Raw genomic sequence first — 24,160 nt, 5'->3', positions numbered from 1 at the left:
ATCACCAAGTGACTCACCCCCCCCATTCAGTATCACCTGTTGTCATCTCCCCCTTAACCAGTTCCTTATCCATTGTTCAATTCTCCTATTCATTTCCAACTTCTATAATTCAGCTAATAATTTCCTATATAGAACTGTATCAGATGCTTTCCAGAAATCCAGGTAGACACATTCACCTGGATTCTCTGCATCGAAATAATTCATTATCTTCTTGGAGGAGAGGATCATAATTCAAAATGATCTGAACAAACTGGAGAAATGGTCAGAGGTAAATAGGATAAAGTTTAATCAGGACAAATGCAAAGTACTCCACTTAGGAAGGTGTAATCAGTTTCTCACACACTGAGGCTGTGTCCAGACTCAGGGGTTTTTTCGGGAAAAGTAGCCTTTTCCCGAAAAAACTTCCCCTGCGTCCAGACTCAAGCTGCGTTCTTTCGAAATTATTTCGAAAGAACGCGGCTTTTCTTTCGATGACGGTAAACCTCGTTTCACGAGGAAGAACGCCTTCTTTCGAAAGTTCCTCTTTCGAAAGAAGGCGTTCTTCAATGTAAATAGGGCTTCCTCGAAAGAGAGCATCCAGACTCGCTGGGTGCTCTCTTTCGAAAAAGCGGATTGCTCTTTCAAAAGATCCGCCTGCAGTCTAGATGCGATCTTTCGAAATAGGGATGCAAATGAAGCCAGGATTTAAATATCCCATGCTTCATTTGCATATTCACATTCTGGTGCTATTTCGAAATAGCGCTATTTCGAAATAACAGATGCTGTTAAGACGCAGTTATTTTGAGAGAAAACCCTTCTCTCGAAATAACCCTTATACCTCATAAAGTGAGATTTACCAGTTATTTTGAGAGAAGAGTTTTCTCTTGAAATAACCGCATCTTAACAGCGACTGTTATTTCAAAATAGCGCTATTTTGAAATAGTGCCAGAACATGAATATGCAAATGTTATTTCAAAATAGGGTGCAAGAGCAGACATACCCATACACAATGGGAAGCAACTATCTAGGAAGGAGTATGGCAGAAAGTGATCTAGGGGTCATAGTGGACCACAAGCTAAATAGGACTCAACAGAGTGACACGGTTGCAAAAAAAGCAAACATGATTCTGGGAGTCATTAACAGGTGTGTTGTGAGCAAGACACGAGAAGTCATTCTTCTACTCTACTCTGAGCTGATTAGGCCTCAATTGGAATATTGTGTCCAGTTCTGGGTACCACATTTCAAGAAAGATGTGGAGAAATTGGAGAAGGTCCAGAGAAGAGCAACAAAAATGATTAAAGGTCTAAAATTCACCTAGATGCACCCCTGCTCCTTAGTGCATCTGTTTGGTGAATGGATCCAGAGAGTTTTTCACCACCCAGTTATACACTGAATCAGTCTTTGGTCTTTATTTACAGAAAGAGTGTTCCTCTCATTGTCATATCATCCTTTTCATTTTCAAATGTCTATAATGTTTCTCTGATGGTTTCTATTGGCTTTTCTGGGTTGGTGCAACTGTTGATAATGGAGCAATACATTGCGTAATTGGCTAGCAAGGGAGGTGACAATTCTCTCCTACGTGAAGGGGCTGTCTTCACTGAGACATTTGATTGGCATGATTCACTTTCACACCAAGACCATACTTGCATATTTTTCCATATAGTTACATTACTCCTTAAGTATGACTTACACATCTCACGGTGAAAATGAATACAGCAGAGTCTCGATTTTCCGACCTTCGGTTATCCAACATTCCATTTTATCCGACGCACCACCCGCCACCTGCCGATGTGATGAATTGATTAATAAGAACGTAGCGTATACAACAATCAGTGCTGCGCACCCACACCATGCACATGAGTGCTTTTGTTTGATGATGCCAATACTGTAGAGTGAAATTTCTTTATCAGCATGACAAGTGAAAAGAGAAAGAAAGTAGTTGTTTCAATGGAACAAAAACCTGAAGCCTTACAAAGATTAAATAAAGGCAAAACTATGCAAAAAGTGGTGACAGAATATGGTGTGGGGCATGTTACAGTTAGTGACTAGAAGAGAAAAGAAATGAAATTGAAAAATGGTGCTCTGATAGGGCTTCAAATAAAAATTTGAAAAAAGAAAGATGATGAAAAAATGCGAGTATGAAAAGGTGAGTGAAGCTTTATTTTTGTGGTTTACACAGCAAAGACAAACCAGCATGCCAATAACTGGACCTGTTCTATAAGAAAAAGCGCTGGCATTTCATAATGCATTTAATGAAGGAAAAGATGACTTCACGGCTAGTACAGGCTGGCTAGATCATTGGAAAAAATGTTATGGAGTGAGGCAGCTCAGCATCTGCAGAGAAAAATTATCAGCAGTTTCAAAATCAGTTATTAAATTTAGAGAACATTTTCTGTCTCTTGTAAAAAATTTCATGAACAGACATACAATTGTGATGAAACGGGCCTACATTTTAAAATACTTTCATCAAAAACTCTGGCTTCCTGTGCAGAAACTTCAGCTCCTGGCTATAAAAGAAGCAAAGAAAGAGTGACCATTCTTGCCTGCATTAACACCTCAGGTAACCATAAACCCAAGTTTGCCTTAATAGGAAAATCGAAAAATCCACGTGCTTTCAAAAACATAGCTCCTACAGCACTGCCAGTTTGGTATAGCAACCAAAAGAGCACGCGGATGAGCTCTGAAATTTTTCGAAGCTGGTTTTATAATGAATTTGTTCCTTCAGTAGAAAGATTCTTGAATTAAAAAATACATAGAAAGGAAAGCTATTTTGGTTATTGATAATGCGCCATCTCATCCTAATGTAGATGAACTGAAGGATGGGGACATGAGTGATTTTTTTACCACCAAATGTCACTTAATTGTGCCAACCTATGGACTGGGGTGTTATTGAAACTTAAAAAATATATATATCAGTGACTGCTTCTGAAATCACTTAAAAGATGTTATTGATGATGGAAATAGCATGCTAGATAAATCGAAAAAAATAAACCTGAAAGATGATGTTTATTGGGTTGCACAAACTTGGGAAGAAATTGAAAAAAAAAAAACCTGGCAAGATCATGGAAAAAGCTTCTTTCGGACGAGGAAAACAGAATGAACGAAGATGAAAGTGACGAAGAAACAAGTCAAGAAAGTTGTGAAAATCTTTTAATCTTATTGAAACAGATACCAGTCTGTGAAGATGAAAGCAATGAAGACGTACAGGAATGGATGGAAAAAGATGAGCAACAAGAGCTGTCTGATAAAGATTTAATTGGCCTTGTGAATTGTGGTGATGACGACAATACGGAAGATAAACTAGAGAAAGTGGATAGACTGAGTCACAGTGAGGGAGCGAAGGCTTCGACACAGCACTAATTTACGTTGAGTAACAGAAGGAAGTGACCACTACAGACTTACTGCTGTTCAGACGCTCCCATGATCTTGCCATGAAGAAAAGGACGCCCAAAACCAACTCCCAATCACTCCTTTCTTTAAAAACTAAACGTTTTTATATTCAGAAAATTGTTGTAAATCCTATTTTTGTTTGTTGAAATATTCTTTTTTATTTTTTCATTAGAATTAGTAATAAATTGAGTTTATACATATTTGTACCCACGTTTTTGTTTAGTATTCCATATTTTCCGACATTTCCAGGATCCAACCATCCTTCGGTCCCATTTAAGTCGGATAATTGAGACTCTGCTGTGTCAATTCACAAGCTTTCAGGAGAGGCCTTACATGACACCCTTCCTCAATAAAAATCACAAAGGTAATATTTTAGGTGTGGTGGGTTTGGTGGGACTCAGACAGGAGCTGCTTGTGAAGAACAGTGACCCCTTTGCCAGTTGACACCGGTGAGATTCTATGACATAAGCATGAAGCTACACTGTCCCATACTGATATACTAAAGGACAGGACATCTCCCAGCTAACAAAACAACAGCAATGAAATAGAGAAAGGAACAATAAGATAGTAAAATGACAAAAGGCTGGAATTCTCCATTTCTCTCAATCTTTGGATTCATGGGCAGTAAGAGCTGTAACTGCAGATGAGAAATAAAGGGATCAGGTACATGGGCTAACACCAATGTTCCCTCTAATTTTTTCCACTTGTATGGAGAATACATTTTGTTACGTGCACTGAGGCATGTGTGGACATGCACCACTAGTAGAAACACATGCTGCTGGCTCCGGGTGGCTGTGGGTGCTCTGCTAATCAGCTGGGCGACATTTGGATCTCTTCTGGGTGGCTGCCCAAGCACTCAGCTTACAAGGAACACTGGCCAGCACTCTATGCTAGTAGTTTTCTCATGTATACAGAGACTGGTCAAACTTGCAATTAATGTCATGATTTCCAGAGGGGATCAGCCTCTCTAAGGCGTGAATGTTAAATGGCCACCCTCTACCTGCTGGCCTCATCAAAAGGAAAAGAGGTGTCAGCACTCATAAAAATTACAGATTGCAAAACAATGTAACCCAGAAACTTCATCGAGTCTACATCTCCATTCCTCAAAATAAATGGAGACGTCCTTTCATAAATGTCATGTTTTTCCTTTGCAAATAAGAGAAGTGGGGAAAGTACAGTCTAACCAGGAAAAAGGTTACACAACTACGGCATGTCTAGACCTTATCCCTCTTTCGAAAGAGGTATGTAAATTGGACAGATTGAAATTGCAAATGAAGCTGGGATTTGAATTTCCTGTGCTTCATTTGCATAATGGCGGCCATGCGTTCTTTCCAAAAAAGGCTTTTTGAAAGTGAAACTGCCACCTATACCCCTTTTTCAAAAGATCCTGTACTCCTCAAAAAATGAGGTAAGAATCCACACCCCTGAGTAATGTAGTTATACAGATCTAACCCCCATTTAGACAGCAATATGATAGTGAGGGTGCGTCTACACAGCACCCTAAACTTGAAATAAGATACACAATTAGCATAGCGCAAATTGTGAATCTTATCTTGAATCTACTTCAAAATAGCTTATTTTGAAATTTGGCGTGTCCACAAGCACCGAATTTCAAAATAACTTGAATAACTTGCTATGTCAAGCCAGCCCTTATCCCTTGTGCAACGAGATTTACCAGGAAGGCAAAATAGCACACCCGTTATTTCAAAAAATATTTCAAAATAACGAGTGGCTTGTAGATGTGGGGTAGCTATTTTGGGATACCTCTGGTACCCCGAAATAGCCATGCAGTGTAGATGTCCCCTGAGTGAGTGTCTCCCATTGACATAGCTTATAGCATCTACACTAGCAATACTAGATGGGTTAAACTTAGCCACAGCCTGACACAAAAGCATGAATCATGACTCAATATTAGTGTATTCTGCAGTCTGAAATTGACACTCAACACATTCATGGCCTCACAGGTTAACATTATATTCACAGAATGAAAATGCTTGTTACCCAATCAGGCAGCCACAGTTTGGGATCCACAGGGAACCAATGTTCACTGAAGGACTCTCTCTCTCTGTGCCTCATGAAACTTTGGATCTGACTAGTGTAGGATGCTTGTTCTCAATCTAACAATGGTGCGTCCAGTAAATTGGAGAGTTCTACCCTATGACAGGCCCGCACTTTTTCCATGACATCATAGAGAGGTGGGCAAAAAGCAAACTGGAGAGAGAAATGATGAATTTTGCAAATGGACTTTTGTTTCAAAGTCTCCGATAAATCTGAGCTCCATCTTGTCAAACTAAACTAATATCTAATTGGGCGACTAAACAGCCTTCAGGAAAGATAGAAGCCTACATTGCAGACAAGTAGACTCATCTGATCTGTTCAAACCGGCTTCTCTCAGCACTGTCTTATTATTGAGTTACATCTGTGGTGACCAACATGCTAGCCACATGTGGCTATTTGGCTGGTTGGGTTGGCTTGAACAATGTGGTCATTTGAGTGGCTAGTTGGCTTGAACGATGTGGCCATTTGGCCTGTTTACTGTGGCTAGTTTGCTATAGCAGGAGCTATTATAGTGGCTACTGCTTCAGAACTGGTTGGACACCATGGGATTATTTACAAACATTTTAGCATCCTCATAATGGAGGGCAAAACTGCCAACCTGCCTACAAGTAGTTTTACCAATAGACGAAAATGGATTTTAAATTCCAAATGATCCCACTGTGTTTAGGAGCCATATGAATTCCTCTTACAAGTCTTTTGCACTTTCCTCTCCAGTCATAGTGGCTCTGATTTAAGATTAAAGAAGTCAAACCATCATCTCCATGCACAGACAGCTCAGGACACTGCATCACATGACACTCTGGGAAGTGGAAGGATAGACTATGAAGAAGATAAATTCTGCATGACTCAGACAGGAGATAAAGGTTCTAGAGTGAGGAGGAAGAAAGGAATCTGAATCACTTTACCTACACTGAGTGTCACAGAGGCTGAAGTGACACATTTTTCTTGCTCCTGATCCACTTCATTTAAAATTCATTTATAAATCATTTAAAACATTCCCAAAGTAACTGTTGTTCAGAGCAACCCAGAGCAGTGTGACAACTCAGAATGATCCAGTCTGTATAACTGGTGACTCTAACAAAAATTCTGCAGTAGGAGGAATGGTACAAATGTGATGCTTCCCGGTTCCTGGAAGGAAGAGCACACTTCTATTGCTCACAAGACAATAGAGCTGATAGGATAACTGGATCCGCCTCAAAACAGGGCAAACAGCACAAGCAAAAAATAGGTGACTCATCTGGAGAAACTGAGGGATAACCGTGATGCAAATAGTTCAAGCAGCTTCAAAGGTTACTACATGAGACTTAGCAAAACTATTAAGTTTTAATTATTATCATGGCCATTTTAGTAAATAATGGATGGGCTATGAACAAAATGAACCTGTCCTTGCATTTTATTCAAAACACCCTGGGGCATGAGAAGATGGGGATAACAGTTGAAGCCAGGCACTGGGGGGGGAGGGGGCAGGAAATTGCTAACTTCTTACTCCTGCAGCCACTTTAATTCAGTCAGGTGCTGGGAATTGCTCTGGCTATGGATGCTTACCACCAGCACCAGTGGGTGTTGTGGACACCCTGGGGCCAGAGTAGTAACTTGTTCAGCATTGGGAGCTGGAATCTGTTGAAACAGAGGTCCGTCAAAGTAACAGAATCCATTATCTCTGTGACAGAATGGGATACTTGACTATTTTTTAAAAATGTGTTGATCGCTCTGGAGGTTTTTGTGACGTTTAGCTCCTTTGCAGATTCTCTGATGTTTAAGAAGGGCCGAGCTGTCAGTCAATCTTTTCCCATACCCAACGCTTTCACAGGGTTTCTCTTCTATGTGAATTCTCTGATGTGTAGTAAGTTGTGAACTCTGAGTGAAACTTTTCCCACAGTCACAACACTGATAGGGCTTCTCCCCTTTGTGGATTCTCTGATGTGCAATCAGGTTAGAGCTTTGAGTGAAGCTTTTCCCACACTCACAGCATTTATAGGGCTTCTCACCTGTGTGGATTCTCTGATGTGTAATAAGGGCTGAGCTGTCAGTAAAACTTTTCTTGCACTCACAGCATTCATAGGGCTTTTCCTTTGTGTGGATTCTCTGATGTGCAATAAGATTTGAGCTCCGAGTGAAGCTTTTTCCACATTCACAGCATTCATAGGGTTTCTCATCTGCATGGATTCTCTGATGGGCAGTAAGATTTGAGTTTTGAGTGAAGGTTTTCCCACACTCGGAGCATTCATAGGGTCTCTCCCCTGTGTGGATTCTCTGATGCGTAGTAAGGTCTGAGCTCCGCGTAAAAGTTTTCCCGCACTTGCAGCATTCATATGGTCTCTCTCCAGTGTGGATTCTCTGGTGTTGAAGAAAGGCTGAGCTATCACTGAAATTTGTCCCACACTCACAGCATTCATAGGGTCTCTCTCCTGTGTGGATTCTATGATGGGTAATGAGGGCTGAGCAGACAGTAAATGTTTTCCCACACTCACAGCATTCATAGGGTTTCTCACCTGTGTGGATTCTTTGATGTGTAATAAGGGCTGAGCTGGCAGTAAAGCTTTTCCCACATTCATGGCATTCATAAGGTTTCTCTCCAGTGTGGATTCTCTCATGCGTAGTAAGTTCTGAGCTGTGAGTGAATCTTTTCCCGCACTTGGTACATTCATACGGTTTCTCACCTGTGTGAAGCCTCTGATGTACAATAAGATTTGAGTTGTGAGTGAATCTTTTCCCACAATCACAGCACTCATAGGGTTTCTCACCAGTGTGGGTTCTCTGATGTCTAATCAGGTTTGAGTTCTGGGTAAAAGTTTTCCCACACTCACCACATTCAAAGGGTTTCTCACCTGTATGAATTCTCTGATGTTTAATAAGGGCTGAACAGCAACTAAAGTTTTTCCCACACTCAGTGCATGTATTTTGTCTCTTTCCCTTTAGGATTTCCTTCTGGGATGTAATTTCCCTGAGGTCCTTCTGAATTTCCTGACAAATTAATTTACTCAATTTCTCCCTTGGCTGGTTTCCCTGCTTTTTCTCTGTTCTGTTCTCAGTCTCACAGTTATTTCCCTGCCCATGACTCCTGGACACATTCCCTTTAGATCTTTGTGATAATGCTCTAGGTATTTCCACTTGCTCAGCATCTTCTTGCTGAGATTTCTGCTCCTCATTCCCATGCACCCTGGCATCACCGTCTGCAAGAGAGAGAGACTTCAAACAAGGATGGAAAATGGAAAGTCAACCAAAATAAATGCTGGAGAGAAGTCACACAAAGACCAGGTACTGAATTTCCCCATAGTCATCCCCCGTACGAAAGAGAGGAGAGGAATCAATTCTGGCTTCTCATCCCATTCAAATTATCAATGGGAAGGGAGAAAGCTAATGCCAGGTCTCAGCTAAGATTTGTAAGAAGCCATAAGCTATATTTGCACTAAGGGTACCACACCTGCTGGTGACAATCCTGAGAGAACTAAGAGAGCTCCCAAATTCTTTGTAGAGTATCCCATATGTTTCTTTTTAGGCACTTACAGATTTGGAGTTGGTTTAATGTTTCTTTGCCTGTGCAGGGATGTCTCAGGATCTCTCTTTGTTCTGAACCCTGGAGGACTGGGACCCATGGCTCTTCCCCCTGTTCCAGCTGGGAGATCATATCAGACCTGGAAACTGGAAATCCTGGTCATAGGAAAGACAACAAATGAGATCAGCATAATTCATAAGACTTAGACATAAAAGTTAGTCTGTTAACTCCAATAAAATCCCAGGGCATGCTGTCCAGGTCCTCAAAGATGAGAACACTTATTATGAGGCAAAATACAGGACTATGTAGCACTTTAAAGACTAACAAGATGGTTTATTAGATGATGAGCTTTCGTGGGCCAGACCCACTTCCTCAGATCAAGTAGTGAAAGAAAATAGTCACAACCATATATACCAAAGGATACAATTTAAAAAAATGAACACATATGAAAAGGACAAATCACATTTCAGAACAGAAGGGGGATGGGGGGGGGGAGGTGAATGTCTGTGGGCTAATGATATTAGAGGTGATAATTGGGGAAGCTATCTTTGTAATGGGTAAGATAACTAGATCCTTTGTTTAAACTCAGATGTAGAGTGTCGAATTTTAGCATGAATGACAGTTCAGAGGATTCCCTTTCAAATGCAGATTTGAAAGGTCTTTGTAGCAGGATGCAGGTAGTTAAGTCATTGAGACAGTGTCCTTTCTGGTTGAAATGGCAAGAAACTGTTTTTTCTTTGTGATCCTGTCTGATATCTGTTTTGTGGGCATTGATCCTTTGGCGAAGTGTCTGAGACGTTTGTCCAATGTACAAATGGACAAACAAATTGGACAAACGTCTCAAACACTTTGTCAAAGGAGCAGCAGCTAAATGAAGCTAGCTGTGTGCTTGAACTGAGGAGTTCCCACAGCAGGTAAGCATGCTAAGGAGAAAATAAGTGGCTGGAGGAGAGGAAGTGAGTAGTTAATTAATTGGCTGGGGGGGGGAGATAATCAGAGGAGAGAGGAGTTTGGAGAGTCCTATTAGGAGGAAAAGGAGAGGCAGAAACCCAGCAGTCTCCTCAAGTCTCTTGCACTGGGAAGGAAGGTAAGGGTATGACTGCATGGGGTAGGTGGGGAAAGAGAGGTGGGGGGTGCTGTCATTGGAGTGAGGTGGGGGGGAAGGGGAGTTTGTTTGTGCTGTGTCCTGAGGTGGGGGAGGTGTGGATAATTTGTTTCTGCTGATTTTGTCTTAGACTGCTGGTGCCTGCTAGTCTGAGAAGCAGGATTTTATCCCAGCTCCCAGCAGGGCTGGGGAGAGCAGACTGCACAGTAGTAGGTAGGAGAAAGGAGATGGGTGGGTGCTGGCATCTGTGCAGTGAGGTGGGGGCGGGAGTTTATTTGGGGTGTCCTCCTGACTCACCTGCTGCAGTCCTGTCTGGCTGGGTTGGAAGGGGAGGGATAGGTTGCATGGGGGGGGCGGTGCCAGGAGGACATTTGCATGATTACATGTCAAAGTTTACATAGGTGTTAATGGCTTATGGAAAGAAAGAAAAAGATTATTTTAAAAGAAGTTTTTTGGAGTGTTGCAGATATCTAAAGCTCTGATCTTAATGATTTTTTTAAACTCCTGTGTTACTAATTAATACATGGTATATTGTATTTTGTTAAGGCCAGATCTTTATGTGGTAGAGCTCTGTTTCTTATGAGTTAGAAGTAGCAAGTACTAGGTGTGATGCTAGTTTTTTTGTAGGCTGAAACCTTATTTGCAAGTTCTTTGAAACATACATCTGTCTACAAACCCTGAAGCCATGTGTTAATTTGTTCTGGGGCTTCTACTCTTTGAGTTGGTGACAAACAAAAGGTGAAAGTTTAAAACCAGAGAACTTTTATCTGTTTTTACACCATGAATCCTAAACATTCCCCAGATAACTATATAAGCCTTAGTGAATGCCTTTTTACTCACCTTTCCAATGTCAGTAAATATTGTATTAGTCATGCTCCCATTACAAATACTATTTATAGTTGACTTTTAGATTTGTTTAGCATCTTAAAACAGAGCTATGTGTGGATAATATGCATTCTGGTGTGTTTTCTAGCTTGAGTTATTAGAAAAGATGATGATACATGTACTCCAAGGGTAGTGTTCATTTTCATCTTATTAATTTCATATTAAATATAATAAGCATTGCTCCTTGTTAAATATCTCGTTTTAATATATTTTCTTCCACATATATGGACTGTTATTTTTATATATATATATATATACATATGGTTTTTGTTTGTATTGGTGGTGCACATCCACACACTACCTCAATATTGGTGTTGCACCTAAGAAATTTCAACACACCCAAAAGAAAATTCAACCCACACAAGGATAGAAAATGTTAGAGGGAACACTGCTCCCGATCCAAAAACATTCCCTATCCCTGATATAGCTGCAGTTATTACCTATAGACAAGAAAAACAGGCCTGCAAAGCTGCACATCAGCCTGTAGATGGCACTGTGGATTATCCAAAAGATACCAGGAAGGGTAGGGAGATAGGTATTAACCTAAACATTTTTAAGAAACAACAAATGGTCCTGCAGTGTCTTCGAGACTAACTAAAAAGGTAGATAGTATCATGAGCTTTTGTGGGCCCAACCCACTTCTTTAGATGAGCTTTCAAATGAAGTGGGATGTGCCCATAAACACTCATGATGATATCTACATTTTTTGTTAGTCTCCAGGACCATTCATTGATTTTAAGTTCTTCCAGTTACAGATTAACATGGCTAGCCCACAGGAACTAACCTAGCTCACCAATTCACCCAGGAGGAAGTAGAAGGTACTGTGGGAAGGTTGGCAGACTAGGGAGACGCGGAGCAGCTTTTCTCAGCAGACACCTCAGCTTGAGAATAAAGGACTGAGGGAAGTGAGGTGTGGGAGAATAAAACTGAGCTCTGGAGAAATGTTTGGCTAGAGTTTCCCCTACAATATGTACCAGTTCCGACTTACATACAAATTCAACTTAAGAACAAACCTACAGTCCCTATCTTGTACGTAACCCGGGGACTGCCTGTATTTACATACCAGTGCCACAGCCACGCAACCTCGTGGCTCCGATTCATCATTTGCAGCCCGCAGGAGCCACAGGAAACAAAGGTGCACTGGAGCCAACAGGAGCCGCAAGACTCCAGGCCTGCAGTGCTGGTAAGTTAACACGCCAGAGCAGTCAGTTAGCAGATTTCTCAAAGTGGTTTTGTGGACCTCTTTGAGAAACATGGTGCTAAGGCAGCGGTCAGCAACCTTTTCAAACCAAAGAGCCAAACTACACTGAAACTCAGAGCAAGTGGTCAACAAAGCCAGTCTAAGAATGCTGATAATGGCGTGTCTTGAATTTTCTGTAAGATTTTGTCCTTATTGTGATACTCATCAAATAGTTCATGAGCAATTTTTAGCATGAATATCTTCACATAATCCCTGTCAGCGAAAGGCTTCCCCTTTCAAATAATGCTGCATGAGACCTCAAAGCTTGTGGAGTTTAAGCTCCCACCTTTTTTAGACCATGCCAGCAGGCTATTTTGTCCAATGTTCATTTTTCACTGCAGCTCCTCACAGGCTTTATGTGTGGGTCACCCTCGGAGTATTTCGTAGAAATTGCTGCATGTTTTGTCATGAAATTCATGTTTTATGTTTGAGAACAGTCTCTCTCTACAAATGAGACAGTGTGGAGACCCAGGCCTATCCGCAAATGCATACAAGTCTGTTCTCTCCTTTTGAAAATTTCAGTATTTGTCATCTCTCTTTCCCTTCCTCATTGTTACTATTAAGGGTCTCTCAGATTTCACCATCATGTATGATGATGGAAAGATTTCTTGACCAATCAAATAAAAACAGAATATGAATGACCCCCAATGAATGGAGAGGATGGATGGTTGTTAAAACAAACAGTTAAAGATGAAATAGAGAAAAAATCTTGACATGAATAATTACAAGCTTTTAAAATATTGAATTAATTTTTCATTTTAATTTAAAAAGTTGTGTGTATTTTGGGAATGACAAAAGAGCCATATTTCGTTCTGTCCTGAGCCATATTTGGCTCTAGAGCCATAAGTTATAGACCCCTGCTCTATGGTATGAACCCTGAGGGACCTCATCTGCCCTCATTTTAGGGCTCAATGCTGCAGGCTGTGATAGCAGAGGCACACAAGGGGCAGTTCTTGCCCCAAGGGCTGTCAGCTGTCTGGTGTCATTCCTGCTAGTGGTCCCCAGGGCTCAGTGAGGGGCAAGGGAAGGCAACAACTCAGAAGGAATCCCCCAGCTGACGGTAAGGGACTCGCGTCATTCTGCAAGTCAGAGCTGGTTTGGGTGGAGCAGGCTCTGTGTCTGAGTGAGGGGCAGGGGCAGGAAGCTTCTGTTGGTTATGCTGGACCTAAGCCCCAGTTTCCCCTTAGCTAAGAGGAGATGTCTGGCATTGTGCGAACTGCTCCTGTGCTCTGATCCCACAGTGTTCTGTAGCGGGGCAGGCAGAGCACTAGTGTGTGTGTCATGGGCATGTTGGGGTGATGCTGAGATGGGGCAGAGGACAGGCTGCATTGTAGGACTGATGTGAATCTTCCATACTCGTTTCCCCTTCTGAGAACTGTGGGGCCAGGACTCCTTACCCAGCAAGGTCACATTCTCGTAGTTCTCCTGCATGACGGCTCTGTAGAGGGCTCTGAGCAGGGTCCAGCAGAGCCCACTTGGTCCTGGTGAAATACACAGCCACCTCCTCGAAGGGCACCGGACCCTGAAAGAGCAAGAGCCCAACACTCAGTTCCTGCTGCCTCACTCACAGCCCCACTCATCATGGAGGAGAGGAGCCAATCACACGAAGTCTGGGTGGCCCACAGTCAAAACGGATCCCTCCTTACCTATCAGCATCCAGGAAACACCAGGGTGAGGGGATGGAGAGAGCCCCTTATCTCTCCCAGCAGATCCAGCCTAACCCCTACTAGGCAGGGACTGATACAGGAGATGCAGCCGCCAGCAGGGCCGAGGGACAATTCCCTGGTAGGAAGCCCAACACCCCCCTCATTGCAAGGAGCTGGATATGAGGGGAGGGGCAGCTCCCCTGAACCATCCTGCTGGGGGCCCCCTTCATATATCCCAGCAGCCACTGGCTAGTTGGGTCAGACTGGTTGGTTGGGACCAAGCTGGAGAGTCTGGTCTGTTTGCTGGTCCCCCCAGGTGGGTTGTTTTCTCTTCCACAAATTATGACATTTCCACCTCCAAACTCTGTCCCTAGAATCCAGACCACGTGTTAAACAAGTCCCAGCAGGTTTGCCACAGCCTAGTTGCCTCCTTTTCTCCACCCTGTGACTTTCCTGCCCTGCTTCAACCTCCAAAACTCCCAAACACTCCCACCTCCTGTATATTTCCTGCCCCTCCCTGCTCCAGTGCGAACCCAGTGGCAAACCCCCTCCCCAGTAGTCCCTATCTGAACTGGACCCACCACAACCATTTCTCTGCCCTGCGCAGTGGCAGGATGGGCTCTTGCCCATCCTGGCTAATTGCCATTGATTGACCTATTCTTGATGAATTTATCTAGCTTTTTTGAACCCTGTTATAGTCTTGGACTTCACAACCTTCAGCCGGCTCCCTAGAGGAGGGAACGGGGGAGCAAGGAGGATGGGCTTGGTGAGGGGGCAACTGTGTTGTCAGTCAGGGATAGCAACTGGGAATAGGTAACCCGGGTCTGGGAAGTCTCCATGCAGGAAACTTGTTTCGTCCTTTCACTCCATGCCCTGGCAGGGAATGGCCACCTCACCCCAAAACTAGCCATGCTTCAGGGCTCTCCCCACCAACCCTGGTCCCATTTGGGGAATGACTGAGAGCAACCATTTCCTCCCTGAACAAGGACAAATTTCCACAGAACCGAGGGCAGAGGGGACCTCAAATATGAACAAAGGAACAACCCTTCTGGGTCAGCCCAAAGGTCTATCTAGCCCAGTGTCCTGTCTGCCGACAGCGGTCAATGTCACATGCCCCAGAGGGAATGAACAGAACAGGGAATTATCAAGCGATTCGTCTCTTATCGCCCATTCCCACCTTCAGTCAGAGTCTAGGGACACCGTCCCTGCCCTTCCTGGGCCATTGATGAATCTGTAGAATTTATCTACAGGTTGGACCTCTCTGGTCCGGCACCCTCAGGACCTGACTGGTCTCGGACAAGGGGATTTGCTACACTAGGGAAGGGTCCCTCCCCTCCAGGCCTGTGCTAACCAGTGCGCCCTTTACCCTGCCCCCCCACCCCACTGCTGCCTGGCCAGCCATCACTCCCTGGGCTGGAGCTCTCCAGATTCTGCTGGCCTCACTGCTGCCAGGGCTGAAGCTGTGTGCTAGGGTCAGAGCTTCCTGGCTGCCATCAAAGTTGGAGCTGCATGGCCACTGCCGGCTCCCTGCTACTGCCCAATTGCTCGGGCCAGATCAGACCACGGTGGTGCTACCTGCCTCCATGGGACTCCTGGATGAGTCCCCGTTCCTCTGCCACGCTCCTGTCCTGTGGGCTGACCTCTCTATACCTGGACTCTGTGATCCAGGGACCACAGATGTTGCCAAACCACAGAGTCCTGGTTACAGAAGATACAACTTGAACCCTGTTTGGCAGGCCTATACTAGAAAACTATTTCAAAATAATTAACATCGATTTAATAACTCCTGAAATAACAAAATCAAAATAGCCCATCCACAGTATGGAGAAGCCTCAAAATAAGTCCAAAGCAGGCTCCATTAACGTGGATATGCTACCTCCACTTAAAGCCCCAGGAAGCACTGGGGAGTAATTAGTCTGAATTACTCCTGGGAATAGTTATTTGGAAATAGCACCGGAGCATCCACACTACCGCTATTTTGAATATTCCCCAAGAAAAGCAGGGGTACAGATTTCGAAATAAGTGGCCCATTATTTTAAAATAATGGTCTCAGTACTGTAGATGCTCCACTTATTCATTCAACTTATGGGGGGTTATTTTGAAATAAAGCCCTACTGTAGACTAGGAGTCAAAGTCTTGGCCTTCACAACATATTCTGGCAAGGAGCTCCATAGGATGACTGTGTGTTGTGTGAAGAAATACTTCCTTTTGTTGGTTTTAAACATGCTTGCTATTTATTTCATTTGGTGACCCCTACTTTCCATCTCAGAGGGGTAGCTTTGTAGTCTTCATCTGACAAAGTGGATTTAACCCACAAAAGCTTATGCTCAAATAAATCGGTTAGTCTTTAAGGTGTCACGGGACTCCTTATTCTTGTGTTATGGGAACAAGTAAATAACTTTTCCTTACTCACTTTCTCCAGACCAGGCATGATTCTATAGACCTCTATCATATCCCCCATTTGTCATCTCTTTTTCAAGTTGAAAAGTCCCAATTTTATTAATTTCTCCTCATAGGGCAGCCATTCCACACCACTAATCATTTTTTGTTGCCCTTTTCTGAACTTTTTCCCCAAGATACCTTTTTGGAGATGAAGTGGCCACATCTACGGGCAGTATTCAAGACATCGGAGTGCCATGGATTTTTCCAGAGGCAATAAGATATTCTGTCTTATTCTCTACCCCTTTCTCAATGATTCCCAACATTCTGTTTTCTCTTCTGACTTCCCAACAGATTTTGAATTGCCAGCAGAGAATAATGGAGACCCAGTCTGGGAGGGGGGGGGGGGATCTGAGGACAACAGAACGTGGATCAATGGAGGGAGTATCAGGGAATCTCCGGGTATTTTACAGCCAGCCCATGGGGAAGAACTGCAGAGGGAATTTGGATCCCTATGGGAAAGGGAAGTGGCAGAACCAGGGACAGGATTCAATAACTCCCCCCTCCCCCTTGAATTCCCAGGCTGCAGACAGTTCAGTCTCCCACCTGCCCCTCTGACACCCGTAGCCACAACCCAAGAGAAACGCAGCCGGGTCCCCGCGCTCTCTTCCCACCTCACTTCCACCTGCCCGGGTCGGATCTTCAGGCTGCGCTGCCCGATTCCTCCTGCATCCTCCTTCCCAGCACGCCCCGCTCGCAGCTGTTCCAGCCCCTTCCTGTGCCCTGCACACAGCGCTCCCCTCTCCCCCCAGCCTCGGGCAGCCCAGGCGCAGCTATAGCCGGAGGAGGAGACTCCCGCCCCCTGCTAGGCAGTAACTGCGGGCCAGAGGCGGGCGAGGGCGGGCTGCTCGCTTACGGCTCCGAGCCAGGACCTCTGGGTCCTCTCCGTAGCCAGGGCGTCCCGTGTCCCGCAAACACTGAAAATCTCCCGATGCCTGAGCGCAGCTAGAAGCGGCTGCGCGCGGCTCTTCCCCCTCCCGCTCCCGGGGACACACGTGTGCAGGGAGCCGCAGAAAGATTCTCCAGCTGCGCTGGCACCAGCCAATAGGAGCAGCGGGAGGCGGGGCCTGACCTCTGGCAGTCTGGGATCCGCGCAGGTAAAGCAGCAACAACAGGTAGGTGCCCCTGGTCCCCTATCCCCATCTCTCCACCGCTACCCCTTACCCTGGGCAAGAGCCATGTGGCGCTCCGACCGGCCGGCCGGCTGAGCTGGAAATCAGCTGGTCCCGCTTCGGCCAGAGCGCTGGCTCTGCCTGTCCCATTGAGTAAGAGCCACGTGGGGATCTTATTTCAAGGGCAGAGCCCCAGTGCTCTGGGGGGTGAACCCGGAATCAGTGACTCCTCTGGGGCGGCAGGGTGGGTGCACTGGGGAGGGGAATAGGGAGTCGTATCTCAGGCGAAGAGGCACCAGTCCCGCTCCAGCTGATCGGGCGGCTTTTCCTCTGCGCCAGCCCACCTGGAGCGTGGTGCACCCTGGCTGAGCGCCATGGCCAGCTGGCCGGGCAGCCGCTCCTCTTTGCTCCAGCCCAGCCGCCCTGCGCTCAGCCCGGGGAGGCCGCGCCGCGCTCCTGCTGATAGGGAAGCCCTTCCTCTTTGTTCCAACCCAGCTGGAGCGAGGTGCAGGCTCCCGGGGCTGAGCGCAGGGCAGCTTCGCTGAACCAAGCTCCACGTGGGCTGGAGCAGAGGAGAAGCCACCGGATCAGCCGAAGCATGGTCTGCTGAACTCCACGACCAGCTGGCCAGGCAGGTTCTGCTCTGCGCCAGACCACATGGAGCGTGGTGCACCTGGGCTGAACACCACGGCCAGCTGGCCGGGCAGCTGCTCCTCTTTGCTTCAGCCTAGCTGCACGGAGCTCAGCCCGGGGAGGATGTGCCACCAGCTGGGCTGGAGCAAAGAGGAAGGGCTTCCAGATCATCAGGAGCTGTGCAGCCTCCCTAGGCTGAGCGCAGGGCAGCTGGGCTGGAGCAAAGAGGAGCGCTGCCTGCCCAGCTGGCCATGGTGTTCAGCCTAGGTACCACACTCCACGTGGGCTGGCGCAGAGGAGTAGCTGGCTGTGGTGTTCAGCAGAAACAGAGGCTGTGCCCCGGCTCCAGCTGATCCAGTGGCTTCTCCTCTGCTCCAGCCCACGTGGAGCCTGGTGCACCTGAGCTGAACACCAGGGCCAGCTGGCTGGGCAGCCGCTCCTGCTGATCTTTGCTTCAGCCGGCTCCTGCTGATCCAGTAGCCCTTCCTCTTTGCTCCAGCGCAGCAAGAATGCTGTACTTGCGCAAGAAGCCAGGAGTGTAGACACAGCCTTAGAGGGAACACTTCCCCCAGCCTCTCTGCCCACAAGTTAATGTCACACACATTGGGTTAATGCAATTGCAAGATAGCTGCTTGAGAGGGGCTTGGTGGGGGGCCAAACTAATCCCTGGTGGTAGGAGGATGGTGGGAAAAGTCCTTCCAGAGAGGTGACATGACATCTTTTACTTCTGGTCATGTGTCCATCTTGCCTGGAGTGTTACCTCCAGAGGCCTGGTTAACAGAGGTCAGGGGGCGTGGCTAAGGGGGCACCACCAAAAATTATACAAACCTGCCTCCCCTGCCCTCTAAGGCTATTTCTACACTCGGCTTCTTGCGCAAGTACAGCTGTTCTTGCGCAAGAGCCCACAGAGCATCCACACTGCCCGCCTGCTCTTGCACAAGGAAATTTACAGTACGGCGTGGTAAGAGAGGGCTTCTTGCACAAGAGCTATGCTCTTTTCTAACAGGTGTAAGCTCTCTTGCGCAAAAGGGCAGTGTGGATGCTCGGCAGCGATTTCTTGCGCTAGAAACCTCTATGGCTAAAATCACCATAGGAGCTTTCTTGTGCAAAAGCACAGCTTGCACATGGCAGCGTGGACGTGTTCTTGTGCAAGACTTCTTGCACAAGAACCCTTGCGCAATATGTTCTTGCCAAGGAGCCACCAGTGTAGACATAGCCTAAGAGTTTCCTCCCATGAGCAGAATGAATTTTGTGTTGTGCACTAGTACTGAGTTCATGGGGCTTGCTTGGATGTGCCACTGTGGCACCCAAGTTTATTAATAAATATCTTATAAACCTTTACATTTTCTCTCTGCCACCATGTCTCTTCCCCTTGCTCCATCAGCTCCCCTGGTGCCTGCTGCTCCTCAGCTCCTCACTCTCCTCTGCTGTCCTGAATCACTGCCCTCAGCCCTCCTGCGACCTGCCCCCCTTCACCAGCCCTTCTCTCTCCCTGTGCCCACTCCTCCAGTAGCCCAACTCTGATCATGTGAGCTACCCCTCCTCATCCCCTCTCCTAACACCTCACTCTACACACCTGCCCTGCCTCTCTCCTCTGGTGCTGGTCCCTCCCCTGCAAGTGTCTGCCCTTTTGCTTCACCCCCAGAATCTCCTGGCACCTGCACCTTCCCTTAGCCCTGCACCCTCCTGGTGCCTCCCCCTTCCCTTACTTCCCCTGCCCCCTTTTTCCCTGATGCCCACCCCCTCACCACCCTCTGCCCCCATTCTCCTCCTGCCCCTCTGTGCCCTCACACATGACTTGCTCCATCCCAGCCTTCCTCATGCCCACCCCTTCTTTCAAATGGAGTAATAAGTAATTCATTAAATGATAAATATCCTAAAAGGTGGATTATTTATAAATTTTAGATATGTCTAGAAGAAAGTTGAGTGGTGCTCAGCACTGGAAAAGACTAGCAGAAGAAAACGAAGAAGCCAGTAAATCCAGTAAATTATTGGAATGTTTTTTGAAAGGCAAAATACAACGAGGAGCAACTACAACATTCACTGGAAGATGTTCACACTGAGCCACTGACCACTGAGAATGATAACAGGAATAGTGAAAATCAAAACCGTTCACAAAAAAGAGTGGAGAGTAGCAACAAAGTTAAATTAGAAGAAATGGGATTGTCTGTTAAGAATAATGATATTGTTGCTCATAATATAATCCCCACTGTTCTTCAGTTCAATGATGTTGGTTATTTGGATTTTGATAATACATCATATCTCCCTATCATCTCACAAAACCTTCAGACAGAGATAGTTAGACGTGGCTCACAGATATTCCAAAATTAAAAAAAGGTCCGTTTGCTAAAAAGGATGGTTGTTCGATGACACAGTATTGGTTCAAACGTCGGCTTGCTAATGGAAAAGGAGATGAGGTGAATCGGAGTTGGCTGCTTTATTCACCTGTAAATAAAGCAGCATATTGTTTTGGTTGCCTGTTGTTCAGCTCTTCCAGTTCCAATTCCAGATCTTCATTCCAACTGGCAGCTGGGTTTAGTCATTGGAAGAAGGTTGATAAAGTAAAAACTCATGAAAACAGTCTTAGCCATTGCCAATCATTCAGTACGTGGAAGGAAGCAGAGCGAAGGTTGATAAGAGTGTGTACATTATATGCAACATTCAAAGTGGAACTTCAATCAACAATTGTACGATGGCGAGAAGTCCAGAAGCGAGTACTCAGCTGCATCAAATATCTAGTGAGCCAGATTTTGGCATTTCTTGGGTGTCAGGACAACATTGAAGATGTAGGGGATAAAAATGTGGGTAACTTTTTGAACCTGCTTAAATTGCTGTCACAATATGACCCACGGCTAAATGCACATTTTGAGCATGCGTGAAAGAATCCTGGATCCATGTCATATTTGTCCCCAGAGATTCAAAATGAATTAATTGGCATTTTAGCATCAACAGTTAGGAATCAGCTGCTCAGTGACATTAGAAGAAATAAATATTACGGCCTTTTGTTTGATTCCACCCCAATTTAGGGCACAGCGAACAAATGTCACAGATTTTGAGATATATTGATATAAATTACAAGAGCAGGGAAGTCATTTTAAAAGAATCTTTTATAGGTTTTATCCAAATTCACCAGAAAGATGCGGGTACTATGGCAAACATCATTTTGGAAAAATTTGAATCAGATGGCATCCCTCTGCAATTCTGTAGGTCCCAGTGCTATGATGATGTGGCTGTTATGTCTGGGCATATATCTGGTGTTCAGCAAAGGATTTTTGAAAAGGATCACCAAGCGTTATTTATAAATTGTAATAACCATAGTTTAAATTTGTCAGGAGTGCATGCTGCCAGTCAGGAACCAATCGTTATGACATTTTTTTTGGTATGATTGAGAGTTTGTACCTATTTTTTGCAAGATCTACCCTTAGATGGGAAGAATTAAAAAAGACTGTTAAAATCACACTTAAGCGTGAGTCTGATACACAATGGAGTGGTAGAGCAAAAGCTCTAAAGGCGATTCATGATTGCATTAATGACATTGTAGATCTTCTTGAACGATTATCTGATGATCCGAATGCAACTCAAGAAACAAGAGGTGATGCGTTTAATTTGTTACAAAACATTTTGACGTTTAACTTCTTGGTTCTTCTCCCCTTCTGGGATAATGTACTTACAAAAATTGATTGGGTACAAAAAAGACTTCAAGATCCAAAAATGAATTTTCATGAAGCTTCCTTGGCTCTTCAATCTCTTCAGTTGAAGTTTGCAACAATACATGATGATTTGTGCCAAAAGTCAGTTGAGGAAGCTAAGAACAGATGTGAGCTGTGGTGGGGTGGAGATTGAAAGGAGAATCAGGTGAAGGCAACGGATGGCAGGAGAACTAGAACAAGACTCTGGTCTCTCAACAGAGAAAGAAATTATTCAAATCATGAAAACTGTGCTTGACTGATTGCAGCAGGAAATGTTTACAAGGTTCACTCGGCTTAAAGAATTGAACTACAAATTCGGATTCTTACTTGACGTTAGGGGATTATTGAAGGATGATAACTTGAACAGCCTCCCTCAACATTGTGTGGATCTAGGGACATTTCACGATTCAGATATTGATGGGATAGAACTATATAATGAAATTAGTGACTGCAAAATGCTCCTTGAAACCCACCAGGAAGCTGCACCTGATACACCATTAGAACTTCTGACATTCATTGTGACTTATGGTGTTTCCCAATTTGCAGGTTGCTCTTCAAATACTTCTCGCAGTCACTGTATCTATTGCTAGATATGAATGCTCATTTAGCAAATTAAAGTTGATTCTGTCTTGCCTTCGAGCATCAATGGGTCAGAATACACTAAGCAATCTGGCCCATCTAAGTGTGGAGAAAGAGACCTTCAAAAAATAGATTTTGATGACATAATGAATCAGTTTGCTGTTACTAAAGCAAGAAAAATTAAACTTAACAAAACTTTTTAATTTTAATGTCCTGTTCTGGTGTTGAATGTGTATATGACTTTTCAGTCCAACGTTTCATCCAGCTTACTCCAGACATCATCTGGGTAGTTCTACTACGATCTACTAACTGATTGCAGGATCTGTGGCTATTAGTAGTGTTTGTTCTTTTTTTACTTATGTTCTTTTTTTTTTTGCTGACTTACAAATAACAGATTCACAGTAACAAATGATTGCGGGTGTGTGTGTGCGTGCAAATTTGGCCTTTGCCCCCAGGCGCATAACACCATCACTACACCTCTGGTCAGCTCAGAAGCTTCCAATTCTTCAATGGAGAAATTTACTATAAAAGAAGATTCTGTTCAAATGGAACTTGTGGCAAAGAAAGTGTTAATTGCATATCACACCGTAAAACACAATCACAGTTTCAAATCTTTTGACTGCACCTCTAAGCTAATTTCTACATTGTTTGAGCCTAAAATTTCATTTGCATCAGCACAAATAAAAAGTGAAGCAATCATGACAAATTTTCTTGCTCCAGAAGCTCAAAAGATTTTGCAACTGGAATTGAGCGAAACTTTGTGTCTCACTGTTATGGTAGATTCATCTAGCCAAAAAGATCAAAACATTATTCCTTTCTTAGTAAGATATTTTCATGAAAGTACTGGAGTTAATGTGAAAGTTCTTGAACTTGACATCCTGCCAGGTGAGACAAGAGACAAATTAAATGACTGTTTTCTCTGTTCTGAGTGGCAGCTTACTTGTAGATAAGATTGTTGGCATGTCGGCTGATAATACTGATACTCACTTTGGAGGTGCAAAACGCAAAGGCGATAAAAAATTTTTCCAAAAATTGTCAGCTAGCTGCAGTAGAACATTGGTTGGGATCAGTTGCATGGCACACATTTGCAACAACTGTATTAATAACATCTGACGTTCTTCCAGTAGATGTGGAAGTTATTGTAAAAATATTCCAATTTTTTCACATTTATACGGTATGAGTGAACACACTGAAATCATTTTGTGATTTTATCAAAGTTTACTACAGATCAACTTTGTCATATTCAAACACTAGATTTTTGAGACTGATGCCTGCTCTTGAATACTAATAATGTTTCAACTGCCACGAGCTTATTTTTTATCAGTTGAAAATGCCCCCATTATCCTTAAGAAATTTTTCAAAGATCCTAAGTCAGAACTTTGGTTCTGGTTCTTACACAATGCTGCCACTATTTTTCATTATGCTATTTCCAAAATGGAGGGGCAGAATGTATTGGCACCAGAAGCCGCATGTGAAGATTTGCGCTTGTATCAGAGTTTAGAAGAAAGAAAAAAAATACTTTGGGTGGTAAAAACTTAGAAAGAGAGCTGCAGAAGAAAATTGCTAATGATAGTATTCATTGCAATTTGGATTTGGTGCAGCAGGCAAGGGGGGAGTTCTATGATAATTGTCTGAATTATCTAAATCTTTGAAAGGCAAATCTTGATAGCCTCTATAAATTATCCTGGATTCAGTTGAAAAAAAAAAAACCCAAATGGGATGATCTAGTGAAGACATGGAATCTTTTTGAAAGTGCTTCCCAATTTGTCACATGATTATCTTTTTAATGAATTTTGTGTCCTTAAATCATATCTTAATGAGAACTTGCTAGCCAAATGGGACAAGGAGAAATTATCTACAGACCTGAGATGGCTAAATGTACTTAAATGTTTTCGTTGTGAAAACATTA

The 24,160-nt window shown here is 44.2% G+C and overlaps 1 protein-coding gene and 1 long non-coding RNA gene across 5 annotated transcripts; one reads left to right on the top strand and one right to left on the bottom strand.

The window, feature by feature from the left end:
- Positions 1–936: 936 nt before the first annotated feature.
- Positions 937–17,229, bottom strand: LOC142818226 (uncharacterized). Of its 4 annotated transcripts, none has more exons than XM_075907171.1 (4): positions 17,095–17,229; positions 13,551–13,675; positions 8,935–9,078; positions 937–8,600 (listed from the first exon to the last, which is right to left on the bottom strand). In XM_075907171.1, the coding sequence occupies exons 2-4, from the start codon at positions 13,582–13,584 to the stop codon at positions 7,111–7,113; spliced, it is 1,668 nt and encodes a 555-aa protein (XP_075763286.1). In that variant the 5' UTR covers positions 13,585–13,675; positions 17,095–17,229; the 3' UTR covers positions 937–7,110. The 4 variants fall into 4 exon arrangements, with proteins under 4 accessions (XP_075763286.1, XP_075763284.1, XP_075763287.1 ...); XM_075907169.1 differs by lacking the exon at positions 17,095–17,229 and adding an exon at positions 16,853–16,970; XM_075907172.1 differs by lacking the exon at positions 17,095–17,229 and adding an exon at positions 16,785–16,879.
- On the top strand, positions 17,217–22,460 carry LOC142819506 (uncharacterized). Its single transcript, XR_012897437.1, has 2 exons — positions 17,217–17,353; positions 19,889–22,460. It is a non-coding gene; the product is annotated as an uncharacterized LOC142819506 (long non-coding RNA).
- Positions 22,461–24,160: the final 1,700 nt, after the last annotated feature.

The sequence above is a fragment of the Pelodiscus sinensis genome, chromosome 24 (genome assembly GCF_049634645.1).
Source record: "Pelodiscus sinensis isolate JC-2024 chromosome 24, ASM4963464v1, whole genome shotgun sequence".
NCBI classification, from domain to species: Eukaryota; Metazoa; Chordata; order Testudines; family Trionychidae; genus Pelodiscus; species Pelodiscus sinensis.
This window is presented reverse-complemented; position numbering and strand designations above follow the sequence as displayed.

Bases quoted from the DNA above. Each gene is read 5' to 3' on its own strand.
- LOC142818226 (XM_075907171.1), bottom strand. From the start codon at position 13,584: ATGCAGGAGAACTACGAGAATGTGACCTTGCTGG. The intron at 9,079-13,550 runs GTAAGGAGTCCT...TCCTATGACCAG, and splicing joins CGAGAATGTGACCTTGCTGG to GATTTCCAGTTTCCAGGTCT. The intron at 8,601-8,934 runs GTAAGTGCCTAA...TCTCTCTTGCAG, and splicing joins ATTAAACCAACTCCAAATCT to ACGGTGATGCCAGGGTGCAT.